This window comes from Vombatus ursinus, unplaced genomic scaffold (genome assembly GCF_900497805.2).
Source record: "Vombatus ursinus unplaced genomic scaffold, bare-nosed wombat genome assembly UNPS02014810.1, whole genome shotgun sequence".
Lineage (NCBI taxonomy): Eukaryota > Metazoa > Chordata > Mammalia > Diprotodontia > Vombatidae > Vombatus > Vombatus ursinus.
Window position 1 is genome coordinate 40929987 of NW_020954588.1, and position 12574 is coordinate 40942560.

The 12574-nt window shown below is 39.1% G+C and overlaps 1 protein-coding gene across 1 annotated transcript in view; it reads right to left on the reverse strand.

The window, feature by feature from the left end:
- Window positions 1–2213: 2213 nt before the first annotated feature.
- IQCJ (IQ motif containing J) overlaps window positions 2214–12574 on the reverse strand; it is a 155774-nt gene continuing 145413 nt past the window's right edge. The window contains exon 6 of the mRNA XM_027875785.1: window positions 2214–2270. Coding sequence (XP_027731586.1) covers window positions 2214–2270 — 57 coding nt within the window. The remainder of the gene's footprint in view (window positions 2271–12574) is intronic.

The following is a 12574-nucleotide window of genomic DNA, read 5'->3' on the forward strand; positions in this document are numbered from 1 at the left end:
CTCTGGGTCTCAGTTTCCATATCTGTAAAATGAGGGTATTGAACTAGAAGTCTTTTGAGGCCCTTTCTAGTTCCAGATTTCTGATCCTATGATTAGGAAAAGGATATAGGAGAACTAATCCAATACTTGCCTTACCCCCTCAATTGAAATCCCTCATCACCATTCTGTGCAGAATCCTCTCTCCCATGTGACATTTGACTCCAAAGTCTTCTTACAAGTAACAATTCTGAATCTCTTTACAAACTCTGTGAAAATGTGACCCACCCAGCTGTCTTATGCACTGAGGGAAAATCAGAGTCATTTTCTTCTTTCTACCCAAAACTTCTCCATTGTGCTACTGAATCCACGTGTGTGGGGCCACTAAAGAGGAATGGAAGAAACCAAACTTGCTCAAACTCACATGGTTGCCCAGCTCAAAAGTGAAGCTCAGAAGAATTATTTTGCATAGCAAGATTATTCTTTTCTATAAGGCACCCGCTCCCACTAATCAAAAATGAATCATGTGGCTCCCAACACATTTGAGGTAAATTAGGAATCACCATCTGTCACAGAGCTTTTCTTCCTAAAATTACTCTCCCCCTTTTAAATTAAAACATGTTTTAATTAAATATAGACATGTCAAGAAGCACTGTGTATCAATTATATGACTGAGAATATGCTTTCACTTTTTTATGAAACATATAAACCACAAAGGAATGGCAGCTCCTCTCATGAGAAACGGTCAATTTCAGAACTGAAAAACAAAGAGCCATGGCCAACAGTAGTTTCACCTTCATCAAAACAAAATGCAACTTAAGGGGAAAGCTGATTTACAGAAAGGTTGATTGTTTTTATTTTCTGGGTTTTGGAAGCAGTGATGTCTCTTTTTGGAAGAAATTTCAGGATTCTACCCACCACCACCCCCAATCCCCCAATGTCACCAACTGTTTCAGAGAAATAATTCTAAACTAATTTTCACTAAGGTCAATTAATCAATCAATGAGTAAGCATTTATTTAGCACCTGTTCTGTGCCAGGTACTGTGGATAAGAAAAGGCAAGTGACTTATCCACAGTGACACAGCTAATAAGTGTATGAGGTCTGAGGTTAGGTTTGAACCCAAATCTTCCTGACTCCAGTAAAACCATGCTACCTCTCCTCTGAGGCTTCTTCCCATCAGTGTCCATAATTATTGAGAGAGAGAGAATAAATGATTACCTGTATAGATTACTTTGATAACACCTCCTTTTCTTTTTTTAATTTTTTTTTAATTTTTAGGCAATTGGGGTTAAGTGACTTGCCCAGGGTCACACAGCTAATAAGTGTCAAGTGTTTGGTCTGAGATTGGATTTGAACTGAGGTCCTCCTGACTTCAGGGCAGTGCTCTATCCACTGCACCACCTAGCTGCCCCAGCATCTCCTTTTCTAAGAATTAATTAAATTTCTTTCAAATAAGAAAACACAAAAGTAGAGAAAATATCTTTTGGTTTTTAAAGTATAAATATTAGTTCATAATTTGTTAGTGGCTTCCACATCTGTTCCATTTATATACTTATATTTTCATTCATTGAGGCAACTGGGTGGTACAATGACTATAGTGTGGGAGTTGGAGTTTGGAAAGCCTGAGTTCAAATCCAGCCTCAGACACTTACTAGCTATGTGGCTCTTGGTAAATCACTCAACTTCTGTTTTCCTCAGTTTCCTTATCTATAAAATGGAGATAATAAGAGCACCTACCTCTTAGGCTTATTGTAAGGGTCAAATGGGATAATATTTGGAAAGTCCTTTTTAAACCTGAAAGTGCCATATAAGTGCTAACCAGCCCTCCTATTAGGACCATCATGAAATGTTGTCTGGAGCAATGTGTAAGAAACAAATATGTATTAAGGGTATTTAAGCCAGATACCTCAATGAACACATTTGGGTAATGGGGGTCTAGACCTATCATTTACTCATTGCTCTAAATACAGGCAATATTTCAAATAACAAAAACATAATTTACCCCGTGTTCCAGAAACATTTTAATAAAACCCAATTGATTTCAAATAGCTCAGGGTGGGTAGAACCAAGATGGCAGAGTGAAAGCAGTGACTTGCTTGAGTTCTCCCCTAACCCCCTCCAAATACCTGTAAAAAATGGCTCTAAACAAATTTTAAAGCAGCAGAACCCACAAAAAGACAGAGTGAAACAAATTTCCAGCACAAGACAACCTGGATGGTTGATCAGAAAGGTATATCACGCTGGGTGGGGAGAGAAATGCAGCTCAGCGAGGGCGAGCAGGCTGCAGCGAACCTGAAACAGGCCTCAGAGGACTGAATCATGGGCAGCTGTGGTGGTTTCCAGACTTCTCAACCCACGAACACCAAAGACAACTTAGAAGGTCAGTGGGAAAAGTATGTGACTGTGGTGAGAGAAGGAGCTAGGTCTCAGCCGCAAGTCCTGATCGTGGTCTGGGGCAGCAGCTGCCTCCTGAGCTGCAGACTAAGGGGGAATCAAGTTACTGATCAGAGGGGAATTGCAGGGATCTCTTTGCCAGTGCTAAGGCAGGAATCTCTTGTTTTGCCCTTGCTTGGATCTGGGTCACAGTTCTGAGGGGTGGTCCTGGGGCAAGGAGGAGCACTGGCATGGGGGAGCTTGTTGTGGCTGTGGAGAGGACACACCCCACCCCTTATCATACCACCTTAGAAGAACTGAAAATTTACAGGTCCCTAGAAGTACCTCTGAAAACAGTTGTACACCCCTGAAGCTTGGGACAATACATTCTTCACATTGGAAGCAGACTCTTACCTTAACAAAGAGTTTAAAACTCAAGTAATTGGTCAGGATCATAAGTAAGCAGTGCAAAAAGAGTCAGACTGTATTATCTTACTTTGGTGACAAAGAAGATCAAAACATACAACCAGAAGAAGCAACAAAGTCAAAGCTCCTACATCCAAAGCCTCCAAGAAAAATTTGAATTGGTCCCAGGCCTTGGAAGAGCTCAAAAGGGATTTTGAGAAGCAAGTAAGAGAAGTAGAGGAAAAACTGGGAAAATAAATGAGAGAGATGCAAGAAAATCATGAAAAACAAGTCAACAGCTTGCTAAAGGAGGCCCCAAAAAAATACTGAAGAAAATAACACCTTAAATATAGCCTAACCCAAATGGCAAAAGAGGTCCAAAAAGCCAATGAGGAGAAGAATGCCCTAAAAAGAAAAATTGGCCAAATGGAAAAGGAAGTCCAAAAGATTACTGAAGAAAATACTTCCTTAAAAATTAGAATAGAGCAATTGGAAGCTAGTGACTTTATGAGAAATCAAGACACTGTAAAACAAATCCAAAAGAATGAAAAATTAGAAAACAATGTGAAATATCTCATTGGAAAAACAACTGACCTGGAAAACAGATCCAGGAGAGAGAATTTAAAAATTATTGGACTATCTGAAAGCCATGATCAAAAAAAGAGCCTAGACATCATCTTTCAAGAAATTATCAAGGAAAACTGCCCTAATATTTTAGAATCAGAGGGAAAAATAGAGATTGAAAGAATCCACGGATCTCCTCCTGAAAGAGATCCTCAAAGGAAAACTCCTAGGAATATTGTAGCCAAATGCCAGAGTTCCCAGGTCAAGGGAAAAAATATTACAAGCAGCCAGAAAGAAACAATTCAAGAATTGTGGAAACACAATCAGGATAACACAAGATTTAGCAGCTTCTACATTAAGGGACCGCAGGGCATGGAATATAATATTCCAGAGGGCAAAGGAGATAGGATTACAACCAAGAATCGCCTACCCAGCAAAACTGAGTATAATCCTTCAGGGGAAAAAATGGTCATTCAGTGAAATAAAGCACTTTCAAGCATTCTTGATGAAAAGACCAGAGCTGAGTAGAAAATGTGACTTTCCAATACAAGACTCAAGTGGAATATGAAGAGGTAAACAGGAAAGAGAAATCATAAGAGACTTATTAAGGTTGAACTGTTTACATTCCTGCATGGAAAGATGATATTTGTAACTCATGAGACCTTTGTCAGTATTAGGGTAGTTGGAGGGAAAAAATTATATGTATGTGTATATAGATATATAGATAGATAGATATATATAAATAGATAGATAGATAGATAGATAGATAGATAGATAGATAGATAGATAGAGGGCACAGGGTGAGTTGAAGATGAAGGGGTCATATCTGGAGAATAAAATTAAGGGGTGAGAGAGGATTATACTAGGAGAGGGAGAAAGGGAGAGGTAGAATGGGGTAAATTATCTCACAAAAAAAATAGAAAAGAAAAGGCTCTTACAGTGGAGGAGAAAAGGTGGAAGGTGAGAGGGAATGAGTGAATCTTATTCTCATAGGATTTGACTTAAGGAGGGAATAACATACACACTCAATTGGGTATGGAAATCTGTCTTACCCTACAGGAAAATGGGGGGGAGGGGAGGAAGAGAGTAGGGGGATGATAGAGAGGAGGGCAGATTGAGAAAGGGAGTAATCAGAAGCAAATACTTCTGAGGAGGGACAGGGTCAAAATAAACAATAGAATAAATGGGGGGGCAGGATAGGATTAAGGGAAATAGAGTTAGTTTTTTACAGCATGTCTACAATGGAAGTGTTTTGCATAGCTGCACATGTATAACCTATATTAAGTTGCTTACCTTTTCAATGAGGGTGGGTGGGGAGGGAGGAAGGGAGAAAATTTGGAACCCAAAGTTTTAAAAGCACATGTTTAAAAAAATGTTTTCACATGCAACTGGGAAATAAGAAATACAGGAAATGGGGTACAGAAATCTATCCTGCCCTACAGGAAAATAGAAGAGGAAGGGGATAATAGAAGGAGGGGGAGAGATAGCAGAGAAAGCAGACTAGGGGAAGGGGTATTCAGAATGCATGCCATCTTGGGGTGGGGGGAGGGGTGAGATGGGGTGAGAATTTGGAACTCAAAATCTTGTGGAAGTAAATGTTGAAAACGAAAAATAAATAAATTTATTAATAAAAAAAGTCTCAAAAAAAGAAGAAATGCAGAAAGAGATACACATTTTTTGAACATGGCTGCTGTGTAACTTTATTTCTCTTGACTATGCTATATAATATTAGTAAATGGCTTGTATTCAGAGAACCACCTGCCTCAAAGAGACACATTTTTTTTTTGTCAACTGTTACTTCTCCCTCCCTAGGCTTAACCTTGGATTCATGTGTATTCTAAATTTCAATAAAGTGAATTTTATTAACAATAGGAAAAAAATAAAATTTAAAAAATTAAAAAAAAAAAACAAATAGCTCAGGGTGGGGAGAGGAGCTCAGTCTAAATCCAGGAAAAGTTTGAAGTTATAAACTATTATTTAAAATTCAAGTTGATAACTTTCAAGTATATGTAGACACTAGAACTTGGATAACAAAGGGTTGCTTAGTGGAGGCCCTTGGGGGATTTGCTTTAATGAATAGATCAGAAATATCCTTAAGTAAAATCTCAGTTGTTTTGCATGACTGCCTCTGAAGTATTTGTGTTTTAAAATAGCTCCAATTAATTTACATATTCTCCAGTCATCTTGCTCCTTATATTCATCTGTAGCATGAATAAAGAGTCTATTATTCCTTGAGTTTTCTTTAAATCCGATAGTGTCTAACACAGATCCATGTATGTGGTAGGGGCATACTAAATGATTCTTGGATTGGATTGGGGTATAAAGGGCAATGTTTGACCCAACTTCTGTCCAAATTAGTTATTTCAAATTCCAATTCAGTAGAGTTTGAGTTAACAAACTTTCAAAATATATCCTGGTGGATAACTTCCTGTCCAACATGGTTTCGATCAGTCATTTGGTACAGCCTGATTAAACCCATTTAGAATAGCCTAGGAGTTCATACTCAATGAATTAGGATGACTAGCTTTGAGTTTTCCAAAGGAAAGTTGTTTCATTAAGACCATTTGTCTTTCAGTTTTGTTTGATTTGTAGCAAAAAAAAAAAAGTGTGTGATCTTCTGAATACAATCTCTATTCAAATCTAACATGGATATTTATAAAAATGAAACTCAGATGAATGGCACCCAAAGAGTAAACTACTTGTTAAGTGATAGCAGTCATGAATGGCAAAAAGTTTGCTTAATTAAATAATTTTTCTTTTGATAATGTATTACTAAGAAATATCATAAATCAGTTTTCATTTAATACACTTAGGGTAGCAAAGTGTGAATTTCTATACTCAATAACTTTTGATCAGAACTTAAAAATATGTCATTACCAAAATTATACCGACAGGCAGCAGGGTGACATGGTGGATAGAGTGTTGGGCCTGGGGTCACAATGACCTGACTTCAAATTCAGCTTTTATGAACTTAATAGTTATGTGACCTTGGATAAGTTACTTCACTTCTGTCAGCATTAGTTTTCTCACCTGTAAAATAAGGATAATAAGACTTACCTCCCACCCAGAGTTGTTGTGAGAAGAAAATACAATAATATTTGTAAAGCATTTCATAAATTTTAAAGCACAAAGTAAATGCTATTAGCTACCATGAAGAGGTGGAGACATAACTAGGAATCCTCATAGCCAGACAAATTCAGTTGATCTCATTTCTGGGGTAGTTGGAAGGGACAATTCAGGTGTGGTTACTCTGGGACAGGGGCTGGTGGTCTCCTAGAAAAGCCTATCCCTTGCTGCCAGTCCATGCTGCTGCTGATATCCTGACCTTCCCCTGTCAACCCTGAGGAGAAGGTATGGAGAGCTGAGCAAAGGAGATGAAGCAGGTGACAGGCTACATGAAAGGGAGGGAGAACTACCACTGGGAGAGTGCATTAGATGGATGGGAGGACTAATATTTACAGGAAGCATGGTCCGTTAATGTCGGGACCTTATGGCAAAGCCAGAATGACCTACCTAAGTTTGAGTCTGCCAGCTATCTTTGGTGTTAAAATGATAATATTCATTTTGCATCTTTTTAACCACCCCAGAACAAAAGCATATTTCTTCACCAAAAATGAATCTGTATCGGGGTAATCTGCCCTAACTCTATTCTTTTCCTTACTTTATGTCTACTCAGCATTTTGGACTTCTGTAGTTGTTAGCACAGCGGGGAAGACAATGCAGCCAAACAAGAAAGCGGTAATGGAGCAGCTTAAGTTGTTGCACTAGTGTTACAAACTTGCATTTCTGCCTTTGACTGCAGAATGTCATGTAGAGAGAGTATTTAAGTGGTCAGAAAGATTGCCATCATTGCCAGTGTTTGAGACTGGCTCATTATGATTCTGTGTACATGAAGCAATACTGTATGGAGGGAGTTGTCAAGGCAACAAACATTTATTAAGCACTTACTATTTTCCAGGCACTGTGCTGACCACTAGGGATACAAAAGAAAGGCAAACACACACACACACACACACACACACACACACACAACCAAATAAACCAAAAATAAAAACCCCTTCATGTGCTCAGGGAGCTCATAGTCAAATGGATTTTAAGAGAGAACAGGAATCAGGTAGGACTTCCTCCTGGTAAGAGAGCATAGCTACAAGAGTCTCAATATGCTTTTACTTATTCAGACATTGGTATATCCTCTTGGAGGGCTACCAGGCCTCAGTAGCTGACCATGAGGATGTGGACTTGCAAGGTTTCTAAGGGTGTCTTGTATGCAATTACACTGCCCTGAGGTCCCAGTATGCTCTATACTGCTCAGGTACTGGTCTGCCATGACTCAGCTTGTTCCAACACCATATTTTGCTGCCCTCATGATAATCCAATAACAAAATAATCTGATTAACAGGTATCAAACATTTCTGAATATGGCAGACACTGTTTGTGATCCATGACATGAAACATCTTAAAAGAATTTGGCTCGTGGATGAAGCTCACTATTTACAGGCTAACATGTTGCTGGGTTTTCCTGAAATAGAGATAGCAAGCTGAAAGCTGTCAGTAAGCTCAGCTTCCTCCAAAGCACAAAGGAAATAAACTCACTGATAAAGAAGGGAATGTGGCCAAGATTGGCAGCCTTAAGCTTCTGATGAAACTGAAAGCCTGAAGAGGAGAGTTTAGTCTGGAAAGTTGGGACTTGAGATCATTGTTGATCAGTTTCATCCACATTTTTCATGAGCTATAGTCAAACTCACTGGGTAAAACAAGATTTTACTTATTTCATTGAACCAAACCTGTGATTTCATTGGAATGGGGAAATGCTGGTAAGATACTCCCTCCACCAACTAAAGCCAGCACTGCTCTGTAACTTAATGTTTTGGAACAGGGATTCTTATCCTTTTTTGTGCCCATAAACACTTTTTGCATTCTAATACAGCCATTGGACTTCTTCTTGGAATCATTCGTTTAAATGCATAAAGTAAAATGCATAGGATTACAAAAGAAATCAGTTATATCAAAGTTCAGTTATCAAAAAATTTTTTTATAAACAAGTTCAAGAATCTTGGATTACAAACTCCTGCCACAGAGTGCTTAAGTACCTGGAGCACTAGAAGGCTGTAATTTGCAGAGGGTCACCAAGTCAGGACATGTCAGAAGGCAGGACTTCTCTTGATGCCAAGGTTGGCTCTCTATCCTCTAAAAGCCAGTAGATTTCTCTTTAACAAGATGAACTTTCTAAAAATGGAATCATAGGATGGTTTTGACAAATGTCATGGCTCCTCTGGCTACCGATCAGCAGTGTTGGTTGGGCTGGAGATGCATAGGGATGGATGACAGTAGGATAGCCAAAGGACAGGCAGATGGAGCAGGCAGGAAACTCACTGAAGGGACTGGAGCATTGAAGTATGGGCCCTGACCCCTGGAAGCACCACTCATTGGCAGACCCACAATTGGCCAGCAGAGATCAGAGATAGGTAGGCTCTGATTCTTGCCTTGGCCAAACACAAAGAGGGAGCCAGAAATGGCAAAGAGCTCTAAATGGCAGACAAACTGAGATTATGGAGAAATAGGGCTGAGTAGTACTACTATGGGTCATACATTATATTGTAGTCACACGGCTCAGGTCCATGAGTATTTTCACTTTACAAAGGGACAGAATGACCAGCAAATTCTTGAGAGGAGGTTTTCTGTCACCTCTTGAAACAACTTTTATTCAATTAAGCACTTGTTAAATGCCTACTTTGTGTTAGTCACTATGCAAAGAACAGGAGATATAAGAACAAACACGAAAAAGACCTTTCCCTCAAGGATCCAGTTCCACATGACTTATTTTTGAAATATTTTCAAATGATTAAGACAACCATTAGGAGATGGGATGTTTTGCCACAGTTCCCATTCTCATTGTCCAGAGGGGCTGACTCCTGATGCTGCCTGAAGTCTCTCTTGAAATCAACCCATTCTCCACTAAGCTGCCAAGGTGGTTTTTCTAAACCATTGGTCTGAGTCTGCCACCTCCACTTTTCAAGGAGCTCTAGTGGATTCCTGTCCTCACCAGGCTCCAGAATAAAGTCCTCTGATTGGCATTTCAAGCTCTTCACAGCTTCCTCAATTCCAAGTTTTCTTACACCTTAACTCCCTTCCAAACTCTCTATGATTCCACTACATGGACCTACTTGCAGTTGCTTGAAGGCAACATTCCTTGTCCTGTCTCCAAGTCTCTGGCTGTCTGTTCCCCATGCCTGGAATGTTCTGCCCCCTCACCTCAGCCTCCAGTTCCCCTGGATTCCTCCAAGACTCAGCTCAGTGCCTTCTGCAGGAGTTCTTTCTTGGTCTCCCTAGCTCTGAATACCTCCTCCTTTCAGATTTCCTTCACATACTCTGTATATCTTGTACATATCTAGATAGTTATATATTTGTCACTAGACTATGAGGCCCTTGAAAGCAGAGACCGTGGTCATTAATGTGTGCGCATGTTTTTGTTTTCCTTTTTATCTCTAGTGCTTAGCACAGTGCCTGACATGTAAACTGGTGCTTAATAAATGCTTTTTGATGATTGATTGTGATTCCTTTTACAGTACAGTTAACCCTTCCACATTTTGACTTTCTCCATCAAGGTTTCAATGCATCACGGGTAGGCACAAGAAGTTAATTGGGAGGTTTGCAAAAGCTGCAGACGATACACAAAGGCCAGCAGACAAAACAGAAACAGTTTAGAAACTCAGAACTGTGTAAAACATATGTATGGTGTTGTATAATATCAACGTATTTTATCTCTTAATACCATAATAATTCAGACTTCTTCTCAGGTACAAAAGGAGGGCCAAAAATTTGACACAGATTTTCTAGATCATGGGGATGCATGCCCCTAACCCCCGTGATGTGAAAGGGATAACTGTATCTTATTTCTGCGGTGTGCCCAATCAGAATGTGATGCACTTCACATCATATTTTCCCTTGACCACACTTTCCCAAGTCCCTCTGACCCCATTACATGTTAATTTATTAATCAGAGGAAGGTCCTGGAGGAGCTTTGGCTCTTCTCTTAAATATCTTCCTTGGCTCAATCCAGCAAATAATATTCATAGTAAGACTTCATAATTGAGTAGTTTGACCACATGTCCAAGTAAATAAAGCTTATATTTGAAAATCTAAAGGCCAGTGTTTACTTGAGAAAAATTATTAGAATTAGCACATTTGCCCTTCATTTAAGTTAGGGTATTTTTTCCACAGAAAAATCCATTGGAAATGATGCCCAGAGGCTCCTTCTGAAAGCTTCACAGTACTTAGTTTCATTTCCAGACTGAAATAAAAGGTAAAATATCTTTAATAAAGGGTGAGTCCATCAAACACATATACAAGGAGAACCTAATGAGGAAATGGTGACATGGTTTTTGAATGGGAAAAAATAATAATAATGGCTAACTTACAATGTGCTAATACAGTTCTTACAATGTGCCAGGCACTGTGCTAAGCACTTTACAATTATTTCTCATTTGATCCTGACACCAACTCATGGAAGAAGATGCTGTTATCCCCATTTAACAGAAGAGGAAACTGAGGCCAGTTAAAATGAATATTGTCCATCTGCTTACAAGTATACATGCTTTTCTGGGCTTTGCACAGTGTCTGGCATGTAGTAGGCACTTAATAACTGCTAGTTGACTGCTTCCTCTGATAGAATGTAAGCACCTTGAAGGCAAGAACTGTTTCATTAATGTCTTTGTTTTCTCAGCACCAGGGCCAGGCATACAGTAGAGGCTTAATAAATGCTTCTTTACTGATTAATGTCTTTACTTTACTGTAGATGAGTTTGTTGTTGTTGTTGTTGAGTTGGGCTTCTGCAGTCCCCTGCAGTCTGACCTCTGACACTGTTGATATACCAAGAAGTTTCTGAGATAGTAAATAGCCCATTACCCAGGGGTGGAGCCAGAGGCTAAATGATACAGCCTTCCTTGTGGGCATTAGCGCCTTTCCTAAATCCAAGTGGGCTTGAATTTCACAACAGCATTTGAATTTGACCAGTCTCACTTTCCTCACCAGGAATGCAATTAACTAATAGCTTCAGTGGAAGACTGCAAACATTCCAACATGGAAGCCCTCCTAGGAACTCAAAATTGGAAAAGGGAAGGTCCTCATGGGAGAGAATTATGAAAAGTCATTTTTACAAATGAATTTGCTCACTGCTTGTGTAATGAAATAGTCACTGAGGATCTGATGTTTACAACTGGAGGCACCGGCTTACAGGGTCGAAGCTCGTGACTTGTCTTTGGAAATTTTACGTATTGGGAGTAGACCATGGAGATGGATATCCACGGTTAAATTTGGATGCCCCAGTGCTTACAGAATTTAAATCAGCATCAGTCAATATGACAGTCATGTGGTTCTATGTAAAGGTCTGGGGGCTGACAGAGGTGGGGGAATGCAACACATACTCATTTTTTATACTTTACAGATTATGAAAGTGAAATCAATACCCATCAATTACAAAAGAATTAAAGGGCCATGCATCAGAATTTTCACTGCACTATTCATATGTCTCCATCTTCGAGAACTGCTTATGTGTCCATAATTCTAATGCCAAGAACGAAGCAGTATCAGTTTCTAGATATGTTGGAAAGACACAATGCTCTGTGGCTTCAGGGAAAAGAGAGAATGCCTCACTCAAAGAATGGTATTTCTGCAATGAGATATATACAATTTAAATTTTATAACAGGATAATTTCTCAAGGTAAAGTGTGGCCAGTTTGTAATACAGGGTGGGTTGTAGGTATTTTGAAAAAATAAAGGAAACATATATTTTGAATCCTCTCTTATATTCTGCTGTGCACATGACCTTTTTTCTTATTTTATATTTAAGTTTTAATATGTTTATAATATGTTTCTTTTTCTTTTCTTATTATGTATTTAAGTTTTAATAAAAATTTTAAAAAAGAAAAGAAAGGAAATATCTATTTTCTCCAAAATAAATGCTTTGTACCTGTGAATTCATTGGAAGGGGGGAAATTCCATCTACCAATTCAGATGAGCCATTATTGCAGATAACTTAGTGTTAGACAGTTGTCTAGGGGCACAGGGCATTTCATGACTCTTTCAGGTGACCCAGCCAAATGCGACTTGGACTCAAGTTCTTACGTATGCCAAGATTTCTGTGCGCTATGCTGTGCTGTCTCTGAATATCTGTTAATTCAGCTGTGAATCGAAAGTGCAAAGGCATTATGGGAAGAGAACTTCATTGAGAGCCAGGAAGGAAGGAAGGAAGGAAG